The 19,690-nt window shown below is 41.8% G+C and overlaps 1 protein-coding gene across 1 annotated transcript in view; it reads left to right on the forward strand.

The window, feature by feature from the left end:
* Nucleotides 1–11,532, forward strand: part of LOC309404900 (TBC1 domain family member 30-like) — a gene marked incomplete at its 3' end in the record, with an annotated part of 29,146 nt that extends 17,614 nt beyond the window's left edge. The window contains exons 8-12 of the mRNA XM_081999544.1: nt 2,347–2,452; nt 6,955–7,067; nt 7,242–7,381; nt 8,962–9,168; nt 10,751–11,532. Of these exons, the coding sequence (XP_081855670.1) occupies nt 2,347–2,452; nt 6,955–7,067; nt 7,242–7,381; nt 8,962–9,168; nt 10,751–11,532 (1,348 nt within the window). The remainder of the gene's footprint in view (nt 1–2,346; nt 2,453–6,954; nt 7,068–7,241; nt 7,382–8,961; nt 9,169–10,750) is intronic.
* Nucleotides 11,533–19,690: the final 8,158 nt, after the last annotated feature.

Below are 19,690 nucleotides of genomic sequence, written 5' to 3' on the forward strand. Positions count from 1 at the left end.
ACATAGGACAAAACACAAGAGGCGGTTAGTTTTTCTGAACTTCTCTGTTGTCATAGCAAATATTTGCATTCCAAAGAGTGTACAATGCTCCTGGAGAAATGAGTTTTGTCACCGACTTCAGTGGGAGGTGTGAGCTCTGACAGGTCGAGCAGATGTTAGTTCAGCTGGAAATGTTTTTCAGCTGGTGTCAGCAGCTGCATCAAATTTTTTTTGTGATGCCTATCAACACTTGCCTTCCTTTTTTTCCCTGAGACTGAACCACTGAGATTTATGCTCAGCTCTGTCCTTGGAGGTTTAATTTCTTTTTTTCTTTCTGAATAAATCAGCACTGCAGGCCCATAGACTTTGTTTAGTATATTTAATTTTTAATCTGAAGAATAATAATTAGAATAATAATTTCCTAATTTGTTCAGTTCATAAATGAAACTTGCATGAATCATTTGCATTAGGATTAAGCTATATGTAGTCCCATTGTGCTTTATTACTTTGTACTATACCTTTAGATGAAAGGTCCTATTGCAGAGGGTCTCTGTGCACTTAAAAGCTGTAATTATGAATGTTCCAACTCAACAGGATAAAAAAGAAAATCACTGCTTTGAAGATTTTACCATAAAACTTAAAGCAAAAATGAAACATGTTTTATAAAAATTGGAAGGAACAGAATGAAGAAATCTGTAAGAATAAGAATGATCTGATCACACTGTGCACGTTGCAACTATTGTTTGTGGGGAATAGGAGAAGGTCTGGCAGATTTGAGGGCAATTAACAGAAAGGGACACTGGTGGGAGAACCAGAGATTCTGGAGATGATGAGTCGCTAAAACTGAGCAAGAATTGAAATACAGTAGGTTTGTAATTAATGATACCAAATGAGATGAGGAAGTAAAAGATCGGGCACTATCTTTTTGCTGGGAGAAGATGCGATTTTGTGCCTTTCTTTTCCACTAGAAATAGAACGGAGGATTTAAAGAAGTGGGGCCTGAAACAGTGATCATAGTGTCATGATCTTCATATGTCTCAAGACTATCTTTCTAGATGTGAAAATGGGGTGAGAAGTGCTTTTCCTAAAATGTGGGTGGTTCAATTCTACTTCTGTTTTGTGGGAGACTGAAGGAATGGGGATGTTAAAAATAGATGCAGTAGAGAAAGCAGTATGTGGAGATCATGAGAGACTTGAAGGTATTGGGGAAGGAAAGCAGTAAGTTTGTGGTAATTGGCTACATACCCATTGTTTCTAGTCTTTTTTTTTTTTTTTAACAGCATAGTTTAGCTAAAAGAATGATTAAGATGGCAGGAGTTTCATAGTTCAATGTTTGTTCCCTATAGACACTGAAGATCAAGGGAAGCTTCCTCTTCTTATCCTTAAGAAAAAAGGCAGTGTACTTTTTTTGACTGTTCCAGCAGCTGTATTTTACAGGGGAGGCTACAATATGTACCCAGCAATGTACTTGTTTGGGATAGAAGCAAAACAAATTTTTCACTTGATGGGAGAGGATGCTTAGCGGCTGACCCTAATATATGTAGAACAGCAACTCACAAAAGCATATTACTGGTATTTCTCTTCTCCTAGCTGACACTCTGTGGGTGATTCTGTGTTTTTAGACATGTTAAAAAAAGTGTGGGGGAAAAAAAAAACAGAACAAAAAACCCCAACCGAACAACTCCCCCACCTCCACCACCCCACCCACCCCAGAAAGCCCCAAAACACCACCAAAACAAAAGGAAAAAAACCCAAAAAAGTCTGCATCTCTAAATTAGAAATAGCATTCATAAATATGCAGGATATGAGTGAATTTTCCTTCATTCTGCACTATGCAAGTTCAGCTCTTTTGAATACAATGATGTGTATAGAAACACCTATACTTTATTTACTCCACCTGAATGTTTTCTGGCCAGCAAATAGACAACAAAAAGACAGTTCAACCACTGAATGCAGTTCGGTGCATAGTGAAGAATGAGTGATGAGGCAGTCAAAAAATCTTCATGCTCCCTTTCTGAGCTGATGGGAGAGCTCCCTTGTGCTAGTAGAAGGCAGGTTATATTCATTCTCATGTTGTAGAAGTGAAAGGGGCAGAGGGAATAACCTGTCTGGACATGCATGAATCCTTGAATCCATTCTGTCAGGACAGTAAGCTGTGCTCAGTACATCCTTTTACCGCACGAGCATTTCCAATGTGATGTGCACAGTTTTATTATTTGGAGGTGGAGGGGGGATTGCAATAAACTTAAGAATTAAGGTGACTAATGGAAGCATGTATTTTATGATGACAGAAACTGCAGTTTTGATTTGGAGGTGTATAATCATATGTAAGAGCGAAATAAAAAAACAACATGTATTTTGATGTAGGCAAATAGAGTGTTGTGAAACCGCAGATGAGTTTTACAGTACCATGGGCAAGCTGACCCAGGAGATGCTGGAAGACAGTCTGATTGACAGCAATGAACTCATGCAGGTGAGTAATTGTGATATAATTATTGTTTGTGTTTTCTGTGTATCCTTCAGGTGCTGATTTCTAACAAATTACATTTTTTTCAGATACTGGAGAAACCTAAACTCTCCCAAGAATAAAAGTTTAAGATAACTGAGTTGAGCTAGCATGTCAATGAAACAAATAGATGACCTGCAATTTAAGCTAAAATCTTATCTTATACGTAAGTGTAGAGAACCACTAGGCTCCATTTGATAAAAATTGGTTGTATGTTGACAGTTGAAAGTTTGTTGTGATACAATGCCCAATTGGATTTATACAAGTAAGATGTAGAATCTTTCAGTAGTCATAATTTTTAGGGTATTCTTTTGTTTTATTTTTGTTTTAGTCATTTATTACACTGTGTCCTTTTCATTCTGCAGACACTCTGAGATACAAGCGTTTATCAAGTGAAAAGGGGCAAAAAAATACCCTTTGTGATTTTAAGAAAGCCCCAACCATGAACAGTCATCAGTGAACTATAAACACAGACGTTTGTAGATAATTGCAGTCCCTGAGTTCTTAAAGCATACATCATTGTGTGAGAACAAAGGTCCACATTGTTCTGGGAAAGGAAAGGGCCTTTAGTATTGCAGATACAATTTTATTGATTTGCACTTACATTTCTTTTTGTGATATCTTTGAAGTGTTGTGCACTTACATGCTTTATAAAGACTTCATGCTACAGTTCTGGAAGGTTGCTTGTGATGAGTTAGAGCATGATGATTAAATGGGTGCAAATACAGAGCACATAATTCACCTGAAATTTTTTACCTGTTTTAGGGGAAGGGAAAAAGTCAGTCTCAGTCTATGAAGTTGCATGAGTTTATTAACAGTAGTTAGCAGACGACTTCTGTTACCTGTCATTGGAAGCAGAACTTACTGACTATCTGGGATAAAACACTTCCCTAGTCTGGTAAAGTACTGCCCTGAAGTAAAGGATTAGTTTCAGATTTTTTATTTTTGTTATTGTTGTTATTTTGTCTGATGAGGGAGCTTTAGGAATGGGAGAGGTGAGCACTGTGGCTTTGTTTTGCTTCAAAAATGGAAATGCAGGTTTATGTGTGTCCTCTCAGTTGAAGAAACTACACTACAGTTTAGATCGCATTCTTCAAGTCAAAGGCAGGTGCTGGTAGTGTGGCCGTTCCCATCTGAGGTGCTCACGCTAGGCTCTCTAACGTAAGTGGAGAGAATTAGGAACTATATGACTGCCATTAGGGGATATGAATGCCACCATGTGTCTGGCTGCTGCATTTGAACAATTTTCTCTGTGTTGGAGAAGAAAATAAGGAAATATGAACCATTGCATTAATGAAAGGATCTAGGCTGCTTGAAGACACTGTTTTTAAAAATGCTTTAGGCTTTTTCACAGGAGTCAGCCGGAGATGAATATTTAGACTGCTTTGTTTTTGAAATGTTCTTTTTTCTTTTTTTTTCTTTTTCCCTTATCAAAATCAGAATGGTGATTTTACATCTAGTACTTTTTTTACAACATGGCTCAAGGATTAATATCCTACTGTGGGAAAAGATTAATGTCCTACTCTACCTTCCCTACGCATTTCAGTAAGGGTTGCTGGTGGCAGTCATCTCACTTTTCTTCAGACTTGCATGACACATTTACATCTGAACTACCTATCCAGGCTCACTTAAGCCAGTGAAGAGTAACAGGCACTTCTCCATCACTACAAAACAAATTGTGCTTTAAGAGGCCTGTTTCCTTTGGGAGTTCAAGGAGGGAGGTATGGCTGATCCTTCAGGGGCAAGTGTTGACAGAGCAGATGTCTAAAGTAGATCAGAGGACTCTTATCCCCATTCTCTCCACCAGCATGTATAGTTGGTGCAAGTTTATCATTAAAAATGCCTCCCTCCCATGCAGACAGTACAGATACCTAGGATTGAGGGCTTTTGCGGATTTGGCCCTTGCATGGCAAGAGTTCTTCAATGTTGTGCTGAGCAGAGCATGGAGGGATTGGAGGAGCAAGCAAGCCTACAGCTTCCTCCTTTTTCAGATTGAACAGTTTAGGTAAATAAAGGATAAGAGCTGTACTATGTATTCAGGACTAGAAGTTAAACAAACACGGTATTCAGTAATGTCATTTTATTGGCCTATTAATAAATTTTGGTTCTAACCTGGATACAGAAGGCTATACGCCAGGTGTCTGCAGATACTCTAAGCAGCCTGTGCTAGATTGAGTACAGGATTTCATGCCTTCTCAGAAAGCAAGCATTTTTATAAGCAGCTAAACTAATTCAGTTTGTACACCTAAAAACATTGTAGCATAGAGGAGATGAGAAGCAAACGGGAAAAGGAGAGGCATCCCTGTGTGTTTACTATGGTGGGGGGGAACAGGGATTAATCCCTCCATAGTAGCCTAGCATTTTAGACTATCTCCCATAGACAGCTTCCCTGATTTGATGGTATTCACTGTTAACTTTCTACCCGAGTAGCACTTTGTTTTCTTTTGGGTTTGTTTTTGCTTTTGCTTTTTTTTTGTTTGTTTGTTTGTTTTCTTAGTGAAAGTGAAAAGAGAGAAGAGCCTTAAACCAGTGTGGGGCAGCTCTTGAGATAAGTGTTTGAGCTGTCTGCAAAACTGCTTACCCTCTTTTGGAAGCCACAGCCCATCAGCTTCTGTATGGTGTCCTGCTGAGGGCGTAGATGGCTTTGCATTTTTAGGGTAAGGCAAAGGATTGACAAATGCTACTGATTTAAGGTGAGAAGAGAGGTTTTTTCCTTTTTCTTTTCTTGTTCCCAGAATCTGTCCCTTAAGGCCATAAATAAGGTAAGAAGTTTGGCTGCATCGTGCTTGGTATGTGTGGGCTGTTTCCCTCTGGCACACGTTCACCAGAATTAACCAAATGGCATCCAGGGCTGTGTACAAACTAGGAACAGGATGCTTTGACTCCGAAGCATTGCTGTGAGGCGGCCACAGGTGTTGATTGACAATATTTTTTTAATTTCCAGTGGAACTTGCATCAGCATAAAATTTGCGCATCTCTTAGGCAGGTGGCTAGTGAGGACTCCAGTTATAATCTGATAATAAGTAATTAAGCTAAAAACGTGTATGCTAAATGAAATAAATTGCACAGAATCTGGAAGAGACATAGTCAGGCAAAAGCTAAAAGCATAATCTAAACCAGTAGGTGCAAGGAGTAAATGGAGGACTCAGAGTCGACTGTTTCACTTAAAGGGTAACTAGCATATGGAACAAGTTACCTGAGAAGGCTGTTGACATAAAGAGTAGAAATAAATTCCAGACACACCTCCTTCTCTATGAAGGAAGAGAGTTGAGACATATGGGGGAAAAAAAACAGGAAAGTGTGGTGGAGATCAAATAGGCAGACACATTGGGCCACAGGTAGGTCCTTCTCCAGATCATAAAATTCCTTTGTCTGGTAGACTGCTGGGACATCATTGTCCAGGCCATAGAGTATTTTTGTCTTTCACAGTAGCATTGTAGTTTCATGGAGTGGCAGAGCTCTGGGTTTTTCTAGGCAACCTCCTTGCCGTAGAGTTTGTGCATGGCTCAAACTGTAAAAGCATTTTCATGCACAAGTCTGAACTGCACTATTGCCCTGTGCCTGATCCAGCCAGGAGTGTCCTTCCTGTTCCTCATTGCTTACATCATTTCCATTACTGCAAATTTTTTTTTTTCTTCTTCTGTTGGGAAAGGTCTAGCACTGAATTCATGTTTGTGATTTTTCCTTAGTGTATTTAGCACAGACAAGGCACAGTTCAAGAATAGATTATATAGAAATTGCTCAGAATTTCCTTTCATCTTAAATTGAGACCATTTGCCTTCAGATGAAAATGTCACTGACTTAATAGCACAGGAAAAAAAATTATATATAAGTGAAGGTTTCCTGCCATAGCTAATGAGAAACTTTTACATTGCTGTCTTTCAGAAGACATTTCAGTTTCAAGATGGGGAAAAGCTATAAGATTTCAGAGAAACTATGCAAAATGATATTCTGTCTATTTTTTTCTTTTTGCTTCTGACACTGAGACTGTTAACAGTCCTCATCAAGTGAGGATCTGCTCCTTCCTATCCTATGCTAGTGTCAATACCTTGTTGAATACTTGAGCAGAAACGTAGGTCTCCTGGAAGATCCCCAAAACCTCAGTGATGCATTCATAAGTGAAATCATAATTGGAAAAGGAGGTTTTTCGGTGTGCTGGCAAGGAGAGGATTGACAATGATTATTAAATGAGTACAGGAGTTGAAAAGGACCCTACATCTCATGTTATCTGTTCCTTTTTTTTTTTTCCCCTTTGAACATGTATTTTTCTAGTGAGTCAGTCTTTATTTTTCTTACAGGAAATACTGACTGAATCCTAAAACTAGACCGCTTCCATTTTCTTACAGCACTTGAGAATGTGCAGCCTTTAATCCTGCAAGACTGTGAAAGTCTGTTAATGGAGAAATCTTTTGTGGAACTGTTAGTTAAAGTGACAACTTTAAAAGTGACATATTTTTTTTTTTCCCTAGACTGTTTATACCATGGCTCAGTTTCCCTTCCCACAACTGGCAGAATTAAGGGAGAAATACACGTACAACATTACTCCTTTCCCTGCAGCAGTAAAATCAACTTCACTTTCAGGGTAAGTTTGAAATGCACTGCTTATGGCATTTAGGGTTATTGTTTACCCTATACAGATAGTGAAAAGGCAGGTAGCATTCTCCCTTGTATGCTCTTAAGGAAGATAAAGATGTTTGGTAATGATCATTATTTAAGGATGTCTCTTTCTTATTTCTCTTGTGTTCTCATTTGACAGAAGGCTAAGCAGAACCAGAGACAGTGATGAGGAGAATGACCTAGATGATGAAGACTCAATTGCCAATGCAATTGGCTGTCTTGGACCCTTAAGTGGGTTTTTGGCACCAGAGCTCCAAAAATACCAAAAACAGATGAAAGGTAAAAGTGCTTTTCTTCATTTTGGAAAACGTAGTTAAATCTGGATGATCTTGCAGAAATCATCTGTAGCTTCCTCTGTGAAAGCTGCTATCAAAATTGTATTTTATATTCACGGAGAGATTACAGAAGGTACCAAACGACTTGCTCTGCGGTCCATGAAGATGTCTTCAAAGTCAAGTTCGAAGGCTGTATGCATACAATAAATGACAATGTGGATTAAGGATTTGGCTACAGTAATGGTTAAAAAAACAATCTCATAGTGTTGCCCACCCACAAAAGAAGCCAGCACATGTGTGGAAAGAAGTCCATCCTAAATCCATGCTTATTTCCAAGAAAGCTGTTGGGTAGTCAGCATTTCTGAAGAGTGCACATGTAATAAATAATCTTGACCTTTATTAGCATATGCATGGCTAATAGTGGAACCTGTCAGCAGTGAGTGAATTCTGCAGGTCATTTCACAGCCCTTTTGGCCAAACCTTCAGACTGTTGTATGTTTCGGGTATATTCACTTTTTTTTTAAAAAAATTGGGTATGGTTTAGAGTGTTCTGAAAAAAGGTCATTATTTTTCAAATCCTTCCCCTTTGACAGAATTTTATGTTCACCTGTGCAAGCTCTACAAGCAGAACAAAATTCTGATCCATACAAGAAAAGCAGATCATCTGTTGACTTGCAGCCTTTACAAAATGGTACTGGATCAACAGTGATTTTACGATATGCTGGGAGAGGCTTATCGTTATTTATCCCCAACCCACCCCCACCTTTCCCCCCAAAAAACCCAGACTGATATAGCAGTCGCTGTTATCTGATTACACATCATCATTCCTGTGGCTTGGTGTTGCTGAGACCTATAGGCTGCAATTTTCCTCTTGTTTGCTGTAGTGTTTTGTGACACTAAGCTGAAGACAAAACAAACATCCCTTGGAAAAGAATTATCCCCTTGACCCTGGAGTGCCAGTTTGGTGGTGCATCAGAAACAGCTGTGAAAATAAATTGCACTGCTGCCATTGCTCTGCAGCTGTTGATCAGAGACAGGCTCAAGTTGCCTGATCCTTGGCTGCTCTGCACCTATCCCTTTTGTTGCTACTAGCAGCTTTCTCCCTGTGGTTCTATGGCTGTTTCTTGATGTTTCTTGCTGGTATCATTAGCTCAGTTGTTTAATCTCATGCCTGCTTGACTGTAATATAGCTTGCATTGTTAGCCTTTTCTTTGACCCACTGAATGTCTTTAATAATAAGTTTCTGAATTACTTTAGTAATTGATGTACTTTTAGCTTGATGTACTTTTGGGTAATCGAAGAACTGTGCTTATAACTTTGCATTGCTATGTTAATTGACTTTTGTATTCTTTAAACTTCCCTCAAACGCTTGCTGTTCTTAAGCAGTAGTTCTAGATATGTAATATGTCTTATTTTACATAGTGCAGCTTTGTTAAATACGTTTATTATAATAAATTTTTGATTAAAGACTACAGTTAAATAAGATGATAGGAATCAGACATAGACTTCCCTTGTAGATAATCTGCAGAACTCTTGAGTAAGCCAATTTACTCCTCATCTCCACTTTATTCCTACTCTGTGCAGATCAGAATGAAGAACAAAGTCTGGGTTCCAGTAACATTGCAGAATTAAGTCCAGGAGCAATAGACTCTTGCCGAAGCGAGTATCATGCTGCTTTTAACAGCATGATGATGGAGCGTATGACCACTGATATTAATGCCTTGAAAAAGCAATATTCCAGGATAAAGAAGAAGCAGCAACAGCAGGTTCACCATGTGTATATCAGAGCAGGTAACATATCAAACATGCTTCATTTACTGATTTATTACAAGCTAACTTCATCATAGGAAACAAGGCAAATAAAATTCTTTTATGTTTAACCAAATAGACAAAACGAGAGACTGATGGAATATGTAACACAGTAGTAAAGTGGGTGCCACTTTGTATGGACAGATTGTAAATAAGAAGGTGATGTTTTGTCGTCTTTTTGTCAGGATCTGAAGATGATGACCCTGGGATTTTTTTAGATCCCAGGGACCAGCTGAACAATGGTATTTTTAAAAATGTCTTTACTATCTGGGTGCATTGTGTTGATCTTTCTGATTAAAAACTTCAAATCTTTGGCATTCTTGGAGTTGACATACTGATGCACTGGAAAAAGTGAAATGAGGAGATGAGTACACTTCAGATCAAGTGGCAGGTAGATTCCTAGCTGGTCTATGTTATCCTAACTCCTCTGAGTTCATCTGGACATGGCAAATTACTGCTGAAGAACTGGGTTAGATGTTCCATTTTGGCTGACAGTTTTTACCTAGCCATAATGATACAGCTGTGAGGATTGAGCCAGACATCAGCCTGTTATTTAGCAATCCACGTTATAGAGTCTGTTTCCCCAATTGTCGAACTAAACACCACAGGGATCAGCATGAACAGTGCAGCTGAAGGTTTTAGTGGGTGTGCAAGCTGGACACAGCCCACCCCACTCATTCCCCTCCACTTAGGTGTTGTCTTTAAGTCAGCATTGAACCATGCAGATGGATCACTATGGAGAATTTGTATTCCTCTTCTAGATTGCCTAAACTTGTCCTATAAGGAGCATTTGAATACATAGAGCTGCAACTTTCCACTAACCTCATTTGTAAGGAATTTTTTTTTTAATATTGGTGAAGTATTTGATTTGAATAAAGTCTGTAACCAGCAGAAACAGTGCAAACAGTAAAATGTTGATTCCCAAGGAATGCCAACCCCCACTCCCCAAACACAAACATTTCTAATCTTACTAATCATAATGAGGGGCTGGGTTTGTGGTTTAATCAAACTGTCATCTAATTACCTAATTCTGAATCTACTGCTCTGGTTTAATAAGAAGACTTAATAGAAAAGAGTTGGTACAGTTTATCCATTAAAAATACATCAGTTCATTGTCCAGTCACACAAGCCTCATGGAGATGCTTATTTGACTGACCTCATATAGGGACTGAATTGCCTCTTACAGTTGGAAGAGAAATGGAGGAGAAGGGAAAGACTGGAAGCCAATACTAATGTTAAACTATCGGTTACAGTGCAATTCCAGAACTTGAGAAGCTCTTTTTTGTTATGATTTATTTTCATGGTGTTCCTGGATGAGGACTTACACATAAGTAAGAAGCATGGAGAGAGGACGGGAAAAATTTATTACAGGAGTTAGTTTTGTGTTCGACTCCAGGATTTAAGAGAAATGCAGTGATTTTTTTTTTTTTTTTAATAGAAGTCAGTCCTACAAACATTTGCTATACCTTAAGAAAGGCATCAAATTTGGTGGTGGATCCTTAGAACATTAATTTGTTTTGATCTTTTAACAATACAGTGTTTCTTTTAAACACTTTTCTTTCAGACAAAGGGCCAGTTACCAGCCTCCTCCCTTCTCAGGTAAACCATTCCCCGGTGATAAACCACCTCCTTTTGGGAAAGAAGATGAAATTGAATAACAGGTCACTCAAAAATGCTGTTATTCACATTCCAAGTCATGCTACAGGGAAGATGTCTCCCATTCCCCAGGAAGATCTTAAAACAAAACTGAACTCTCCGTGGCGCACTCACATACGAGTTCATCGAAAGAATATTGCTAGGGCCAAAGGCCAGCTGGGCTATGGGGATACCATAGGACTAATAGATGAGCAGAATGAGAGCTGTAAAACAAATAGTCCTGGTGCAAAGGAGGAGAATTCCAAACATTCTGACTTTGGAGAAAGAGGAGGAGGTGGTTTGGATGACAGGACTACTCAAAAAGCTGACCAGCAGTCATCTGAGCCAGTTTCTACGGACAGCAGTACAAACATGTCAGTGGTTCAGCTAAAACTGGAAGCACTGGAACTCACCTCAGATAAAAAAAATGATGCTGAGTTAACATCACATCAGTCCTGCCAGCCATGTTTGTCCGAGTCCTCTAGTCCATCCGGCGACAGTGGAAACGTGGCTAAATCTCCCCAGCCTGGGAACCCAAAGCCACAGGTCTTCAATCCTTTTCCCAGTGTCAAGCCTCTTCGAAAGTCAGCTACAGCCAGGAATTTAGGGCTGTATGGCCCCACTGAAAGAACACCAACAGTACACTTCCCACAAATGAGCAGAAGTTTCAATAAGTCTGCCAGTGGCAACAGTGGGACCAGGAAACGGTGATGTACCACCTGGCACTTTGTTTCTGACAGCAACAAAAAATTTGTATTGCTTTTTTGTGTGTGTGTCTATGTGTCCCAAAGCATTTCTAATTTTTAATTAAGTAATGAGGACAAAAGTGGTTACCAGTGGTATAAATGTGTCTTTTAAAAATTGTGCTCCCGTGTTGTTATGGGATAGATTAGTGAAGATGCACTCTGGCACCCTATTGTCGATTCTGATGGTTCTGTGGTAAAATAAACATTGATTTGCAGTGTGAATCATACTGTTTCTTTAAATCTAACCCAGACATAAAATCACTGTCTGCCTTCAACCACTCAGCCCCCCATGGCTGTCTCCTGTCTCTTTTAAAGCTCCAAGGGCAAACTGGTGCAGCAAAACCATATAAACAGTTTTTATGACTGTTATGCAGCTTCCCCATTAGACCTCATCATCATGTTCTGTGAGTAGCTGGAGAAGCCATGACTAAGCACAAGCAGCCCTAGCAAGCAGAAGTATCACTTTGTGTTTGATATTACCACTTACCCACCAGGCCATCTGGCTTCACACATTCTTGAGCAGCATTTTGTGCTTCTCTTCCCACAGCAATCCTCTGCTGGTACTGTTTTTGATATAAATGTAATCACTGAGCATGAGAATAGCAGACATAAGTCCATCTACAACAGGGGTTTGCTCCTTTTCTATTACATATGTACATACATACATTTCTGTTACTGCTGGAGAGTTGCAGCACTGCAAAATCAGGAATTAGGTACAACTATATGTGTAGTTGTAGGAATGTTATGGCACATCTTGACTTCAGTGCATTTAAAAGCTATTACGTAGACTAGAGACTTGTAATTAAATCATATTTTCCAGCTTAGTAGTACATAAAATATATGAATGTTCCAAGGTAGTTTAGGGTTTTAAATTCTATAGATAGAGTGATTTGATACTTAGGGTGTTGCTTATCATTAAAAGCCAACATATCAGCCACTGTGTAAGTGGGATGGACCCATGGGACTGCCATGGGCTTCCGTGGCTTGGTTCTGGTTTAGTGTGAAAGAGCAATGGCAAAGCGACAAGCTGAGTATTTACTTCCAAATCAAAAAACAAAGCTGGTGAATACCATAAGACAAGTACTTTTTTTTTTTTTTTTAATATGCGTTCAAGAAGCAGGCAGAGAAACTAAATGTGAACAATTCATCTTCAGGGTTGCAAAATCAAGCACTCTAAAAAATTCCAGTTGCTGTTAAAATATTACAGCTCTGCCCAATTGTGTGTATTGACTGTGATTCATTACCTTATTACTTCCAAGTTTCCCGTGACATGAAAGTGCCACTATTTTAAACTGGAGTAAAAGCAGTAATGATGAATCAGCACCACTGTATGTAATACTTTACTTCCTCTTTTAAACCTCTTTGTTAAATTTGCATTTTAATAGATCATTGTCTATTTATTCATGTACCCCATAACCTATAGGATGTGATATCAGTTTTACTGTATACCATAACTTAGAAGCTGTACAATATACCCTGTTTATTGTTGTGGGGACAATTTTATTTTGTTGCTGTTTTATACAAGTGTATGCATATAAAATAATATACAAGTATGAACACTATAAATATAAAACAGATGTCGATCAGATCTTGCTCCTGCCTTATTTTCAACAGTAGTATTGTCACTAATGATTATTTATAGTGCTAAGTAAATTTAAAATAATGTAGAATTTAGTCACTGATCATGGACTGTATGAGAACTGTTTCTGCCTTGATTTAGAAGAAATGGACTTCTCAGAATTTTACTGTGAATCATTCTCCCCAGTTTTTCTTAGCTTCAGTGTATCACGTGGCTGTATACTGACCCAGTAAAAATAAAAAGACTGTCATTCTGCAAAAACTGCTAAAATGTCACAAGTACGTGCATGAATTTTCAACACGTGAAGATGTGATGCAGCAATGGAAAATTAGCAAGCTTTGCATGGGTAGTGAGTGGTCTGGGGAAAGAAATGCCAATAGAATGCGAATTGCAGCCATTCAGATCCAGTCAAGAATTGAGGAGTGTGCTCGATTTGGGCCGTTAGGATTGAGGCGAAGGAACCACAGCAACTCAGTGCATTAGTCTGTTGATGTTTGCTGCAGGAAATTTTCTTTAAGTACTGCTAGATGAGAAAATTTGAGTGTCATTTTAGCTGTTCAGTACCTCAAAGAATGTTCACTATCTACCTGAAATCTGCCTGTTGAATGTACAGCAAAAGTAACTTCTTCACTTGGTACTGAGGTGGAACAATAAGACGAGGTCCAGAGAACCAGGTGACCCCAGAGAACTTTCCAATTATTTTTCCGTAAAGAATCCCTTCAGCAAACAAGGTCTGGTGATGCAGCTGGGCTTGGAAGACTGGCACTGCAGCACTGAGGACCTTGGGAAGCGTGGTGGTGGGAGTCTCTGCTGCAAAAACCTCTGCATTTTGTTCTCCTTGAGGCTTCCTTGTACTCATGCTCTCTTCCATGCAATTAAATGACCTTTCTGTCGGGTTGTTTTTAAACTCCTAGACTTTTTTTGAGAAAGTATTTTGTTAGGGTCAGATTGACTTTTTATTTCATTCAAAAGAATGCTTTTTACCATCATCAAATAGAAGCTCTCAAGAGATGGGCATTTGATTCTATTTTGAGGACACTTACAATCCTACAAGTGGAAACAGGTCCAAAGCTATTCTGAGATTATTTGATATTGCCTACACTTTGAGGGTAAAAATGGTAGGTGGTAGAAATCAGTTTTTCAGAATTGCAGGCAGCACACTGTTGATTTCATCCACAACTGCAGCTAGGGAAAACATAATTTTGTATACTTAACAAAAATCCTACTGTTGGAAATGGCCTCAAGTTACACCAGGGGAGGTTTAGATTGGATATTAGGAAAAATTTCTTCACCGAGAGGTGGTCAAGCATTGGAACAGGCTGCCCAGGGAGGTGGTGGAGTCACCATCTCTGGAAGTGTTCAAAAAACATGTGGATGTGGCGCTTCAGGACATGGTTTAGGGAACATGGTGGTGCTGGATTAATGGTTGGACTTGATGATCTTGAAGGTCCTTTCCAACCTTAGTGATTCTGTGATTCTGTGAATGTTAAGCGGTTGCTAGAAAGGCAACAAAATGTTATTTAAAGCAAAAATAAAATGCAGCCCTTTACACTGGTATTGCCAATTCAGGTAAAAGTTCATGTTCAAAATTCAAGAGAGACTTTAAATCTGTTCCAGACCTCCACAACATGGATTTTAAACCATGTGATATTGTTCATACAGAAATACGGTGGGTGGTTTCACCATTTGTAGTTTTCCTTGACCTTCTCGCAATGAGTTACCCGGTGCCTTCCACAAGCAGCAGGGAGCCGGTGTCATTGGCTGACAACAGCTCTGCTGAAGCATGAAGAGACAAAAATTCATCCTAATAGATCCCTGTCCTTGTCAGTGCTTTGTTCCCTCGAGTTTTACTTGCTTTTTGTTGGCAGAAGATTCATTCAAAGCACAGGATCGTCATGGAGCCCCGCGCATGGTTCAAGGTGTGCAGTCATCCCCGATGAGCACCTTCAGCCCGTGTGTCATCAGCCAGCGGGGACTGGTTGGGTGACTGGTTTCTCAAGCAGCTGGAAACAGCTGTGTTGGACACCTCTGCATTGGTGACAGCATCCTTAGGAAGGTGTACTCCTCTGGGAGAGTTGCATGTGGGAAGCGTGGATCCGGCATGCTGCAGGGAAGTGCCCATGTGAACGGTCTCTTCTGCACACCCTTTCCCACTGAAGAGCCTTAAGGGCTTGTGCAAGCTGACTTTGACTGACACCAGGTATTTAACGCTATTTAGGACACAGAAGTGGTTTGCAGGGTAAGACAGTGTCGGGCTAGCTGATGCTCAGGCCCAGCCACCCCCAGCCTGCAGGGTGCCATTTCAGCTGTGCTTCATTCTACAAGCTGCATACGGCACTTACTGGCTCACCACAGGTTTAAAGAGAACCACAAATGTTTCCAAGTCTTTTTCTGATAAAACCGTATCAAACCACACTGGCTTACCACAAATAAGCAGGCGGGCATGGTGGTGGCGTGGGAGGCGATACATGTGGACAGAGGAGTCAGGAGGAGGGAAGGAGCAACTCATCCAGGCAAAAGGTGTGAGAAGCTTTGAGGGAAAGCGAACTCCTTGGTGCCTGCACTTCTTTTTATGTTGTTTATAAACAACAAACCAAAGGATCGGATCTATGACCTGCCGCTCCCTGCCCATCCTTTGTTCAGAGTGATCATGGAATTGCCTGATGCCAGCAAGGAGCCACATCCCGTGGTGGTGTTGTCCATCCACTTGGTAGCCTGGTGGTTGCTCCCAGCCTGCCCCGGCAGAAGGGAGACACCAGAGGAGAGCCCTCCGGTGTGGTTCACCGTGGCTCGGTTCACACAGTGAGCCATTGAAAAGGGAGCGAATGCTCGAATCCCATTCGGGGGAAAACACACGCCGTCATTGCAGGCACGCCTGACTTCTCTTGGGCTGTGCTCTGAGCCGGCTGGATGGGACCCAGCTCTGCGGGGAGGGCATAGCTACAATGGCGCTGCCCCAAAACTGGGCTAGCAAGAATCGCTAAGCTGGAAGGTGTGCCAGGCCGCTGCTGGATGGAGGTGGCCGTTCAACCCTGGGCAAAGCTTGGCGATGCGGAGCTGGCTCGCCAGCGCAGCCCGAAGGCTTTGCAAGCCCGCATGGGCTCAGAGCACGGCTTGTACCAGTTTGTGGGGGGTCTGGTGGTTGAGCACCGCTCAACCCGCAGTAGTGCTTGGGATGTAATCCTCCGCGTCCGGTTTGTCAGCAGCAGCCCTGCCGGTCTGGTAGAAAGGGCTGCTACATGGTAGGTTGCTCGCTCTCTCCTCTCAAGGATGTGTACAGTTTTTCATTATCATTTGTTGGTTTTCTGATATTTTGTAATTGTTGGTGACAGGGGAATTTTTTTGAGCAGCGCCTCATTTTTTGAATACGGGAGCAGGAGAGACAAGGGGTGCTTTCTGCATCGCAACACTTCATAGTTGTTGCAACTGTTCCTCTCTACGTTTAGCTTGTGCTTTTTCTTTGTGAACTCCCAGGCCTTTCTTTCGTTCATTGGCTGTGTGTTTGATGAGAGTGTTCGGGAAGATAAGGATAGCCATGCTGGTTGGCTTAGCCCCTCATCTTTTCTCTGACCACTAATGGTTGGAAATGCCTAAGAATGGGGTCGTGTAGGAACACGGTGCATCCAGAGACAGCCTTCCCTTGGGGCAGTCATCCCATTTTGTCTGGGTTGTGCATATCACACAGAGGTGAGGTGGACGGTCGGGCTGGTGGCTCAGGCCAGCAGCTCATCCACAGCCAAGCAGCTGTGCTGATCTGGGCAGCTGCATGCACAGCAGGGACCGCAAACAGCGGTTCAGTAGCAAAACTTCCTCCTTCACATGAAAAGAATAATAATAATGGAGACATGGTCAGGAATGAAAAGAATAATAAACACCAGAAAATGTAAGCCTGAAACAGTAGCTGTCGCTGTGAACCCTGCTGCGTGCCGGCTCGCCTCTGCGGGCTCTGCTTGCACTTCAAGCCGGATGGTGATTCCTCCCCTCCAGGCTGACCGGCCTCCCCTGGCCAGGGAGATGCCACAGGACTGGCCTGGAGGGATCCTCCGAAGGGGCAGGAGGTGGGAGCAGGCTGGAAAGCCTCACAGGCCCTCAGAGAGTCAGACATGGCTGAAAACCTGAGTCCAGTGCTTCAGACAGTCCGTGCAGTGATGAAGGACACCCAGGCAGTAGTTCCTGAGCAGTTTCTCAGCCCTTTTCGAACATACCCAATGGTGTTGCTCTGCTCCTGCTGCTCGCTGCCCGTGCAGCTCGCTGCACGCATGCACGTACCTTGCTTTCCCTTCCCAACAGCTCTGGTGGCTTCTCCAAATGACACATGGATATGAACGTCAGCCCGGAGTCCAGGGCAGGAGCCAGTCAGTGCGGATACACCACAAGGACACCCGTGGAGGGAATGGGTTTGGCCAGCAGAAAGGAAGCAATTTTATTCTTAGGAAAAGTAGGTAAGGTCTCTAGCAACCATCCAGCATAGGCATTGGAGTCCAATGTTAAAGCTTCGAAAGGCCAATGATGTACAGCTCGCCTGCAGTCAGCCACGCGCGCTCGGAGAGCGGAGAGCTGAGCGAAGCCTTACAAGGTGTGAACTTGTGGTTCCAGGCACCAAAAGTGGTGTCAGAAATCTTACAATTGTTTCACAACGGGGACTTACAATCCTCACTCTCCTAACGACATCTTTTCATGAAGCTGGGTTTCTTTTTTTAAAAAAATAAATGTAGGTCTGTTGCTCTATCTGCACCAAAATGCAGCTGTAAACTGATCATCTTCTGCTCGTTCTGACACTAGCAGTCAGTTGCATTAGACATCATGCCCTTTGAACTCCAGATCACTGCGTGTGATCATTTTTTATAATGTTTCCTCTGCACTAGTAAACTTTTCACCCAGCTGCAGCCAATGCTGCTCACTGGCTGGCCCCCAGCGCTCTAGGAGAAGAGGTCTTTCTCCAGAGGGAACAGAAGGACTATTGTCCGCTTGGCAGAGGGACAGATGACTTGGTGTTGCCTGACACGTTCTCCATCCCCACTAGTCAGCGCTGAGTCACTGGTTTTCATCCAGACTGGAAAGTGTTTGTTCCACTCATGCTGAAGAGGCGCTTCTTCTGCCAGCACGTTGAGAGGCAAGCTGTCCCACACTGCCGCTGAGTGTCCAGGCCGGCGTGACAGACAGAGGGTTGGTGGGGGATCTCACTATTGCAGTTGGCAGGACGTGATAGCATCTTCTGTAAAAGTGCTAAAATATCTGACCACGAAGATGCAATATTGCTAACTGCTAGAGGTTAGGCCAGGTTTGCAACCATCATCACCAGCAGGTCGGTGGTGTGTCCCTTGGCCTCAGACCACACCGTGTCTTTCTGCCTTCATACCAATTCGTGGTGATCTTCTGGGTGCGGTCACTAGATGCCACTGGTGCTCCATGCAAACACAACTATGCTGCGATTCCTGTGGAAGAAAATATAGGCGTAGCTTAGTGTTTCCATTTTTTTTTCCATTTTCAATCAGATGTGAAGCATTTTTCAGGCCACTCACCTTTGGTTTCACATTGCAGCCTCTCTGCTCTATTTGACTCCTCTTAGTAAGCTTGCTAACCTTGAGCAGTGATCCCAAAATACAGAGATGGCCTGACGGTGTATGTATCTTTGGAAACAGTGCCCATAGCAGTACACTAAAACACTCTAAAGGCTCTTCCTTAGCTAGTGATATAATAAATATCCTCTCTGGATGATGAGCTGGCAAACACAAATCAGGTGGCAGGCAGGACAAGGAAGCTTGCTAGATTCACGGGGTGCCTTGTAGGGACTTGTTTTGTTTTAAGGTGGGTCAGCAATGACAACCAGATACTGCTGGTCATGAATCAGCTGAGATATTTCTATCATAAATACTGGAGCTGAGCTGTTCCATGCTGAAAGTTGAAAGAAAAAAAAAATTCTTTTTGTCAAACTTCTGTGGAAACAAATCATAGCTAAACTAATGAGTACCTCCTCTCAGGTACTTGCCAGCTTGCTGCTCTGCCCTGGAGGCCACCTTACTATTGAGCCCATGAGTGTTTCAAGCTTCTGGAGTTTGAAGAGCAGTCAGTACTGACATCTCAGGTCCACATGTGCCGCAGACACAGCCACTGCCAGCATCCTAGCAAAATGAGAAGAGCTTTAGATTTATAGTTCAATTTTTCAGCAGTGTACTCTGCAAATCTTCATGACCAGACACACACAGTGACACACAGGCTTGGCGCAGCCTGACTGAATGTGCACCAGCCGGTTTATTGCCAGGAAAAAAGCACCAGTTGCACGCAGGTCGGTTGAAAAACTAACATCCTAGATCCATTTAGGGTCTTAGGCTCTTAAAACAGGACCAAGAGGTTATTAAGATGCTTAAATAAAACACAACCCTTGCTCAGCTACTGCACAGCAACAGAGGCCCTCAGTGCTCTGTAAAATTCCCCTGTTTGGCTTCAGCAGTCCTAGAGAACCTAGAGCTCTGCCTTTGCTTATGTGTCCCTTGGCTAGTCCACATGTGAGCAAAAACGTAGTCAAATCAAGCTGAAAAACTGA

This window comes from Phaethon aethereus (assembly GCF_964289735.1).
Source record: "Phaethon aethereus genome assembly, chromosome: 1".
Taxonomy (NCBI): domain Eukaryota; kingdom Metazoa; phylum Chordata; class Aves; order Phaethontiformes; family Phaethontidae; genus Phaethon; species Phaethon aethereus.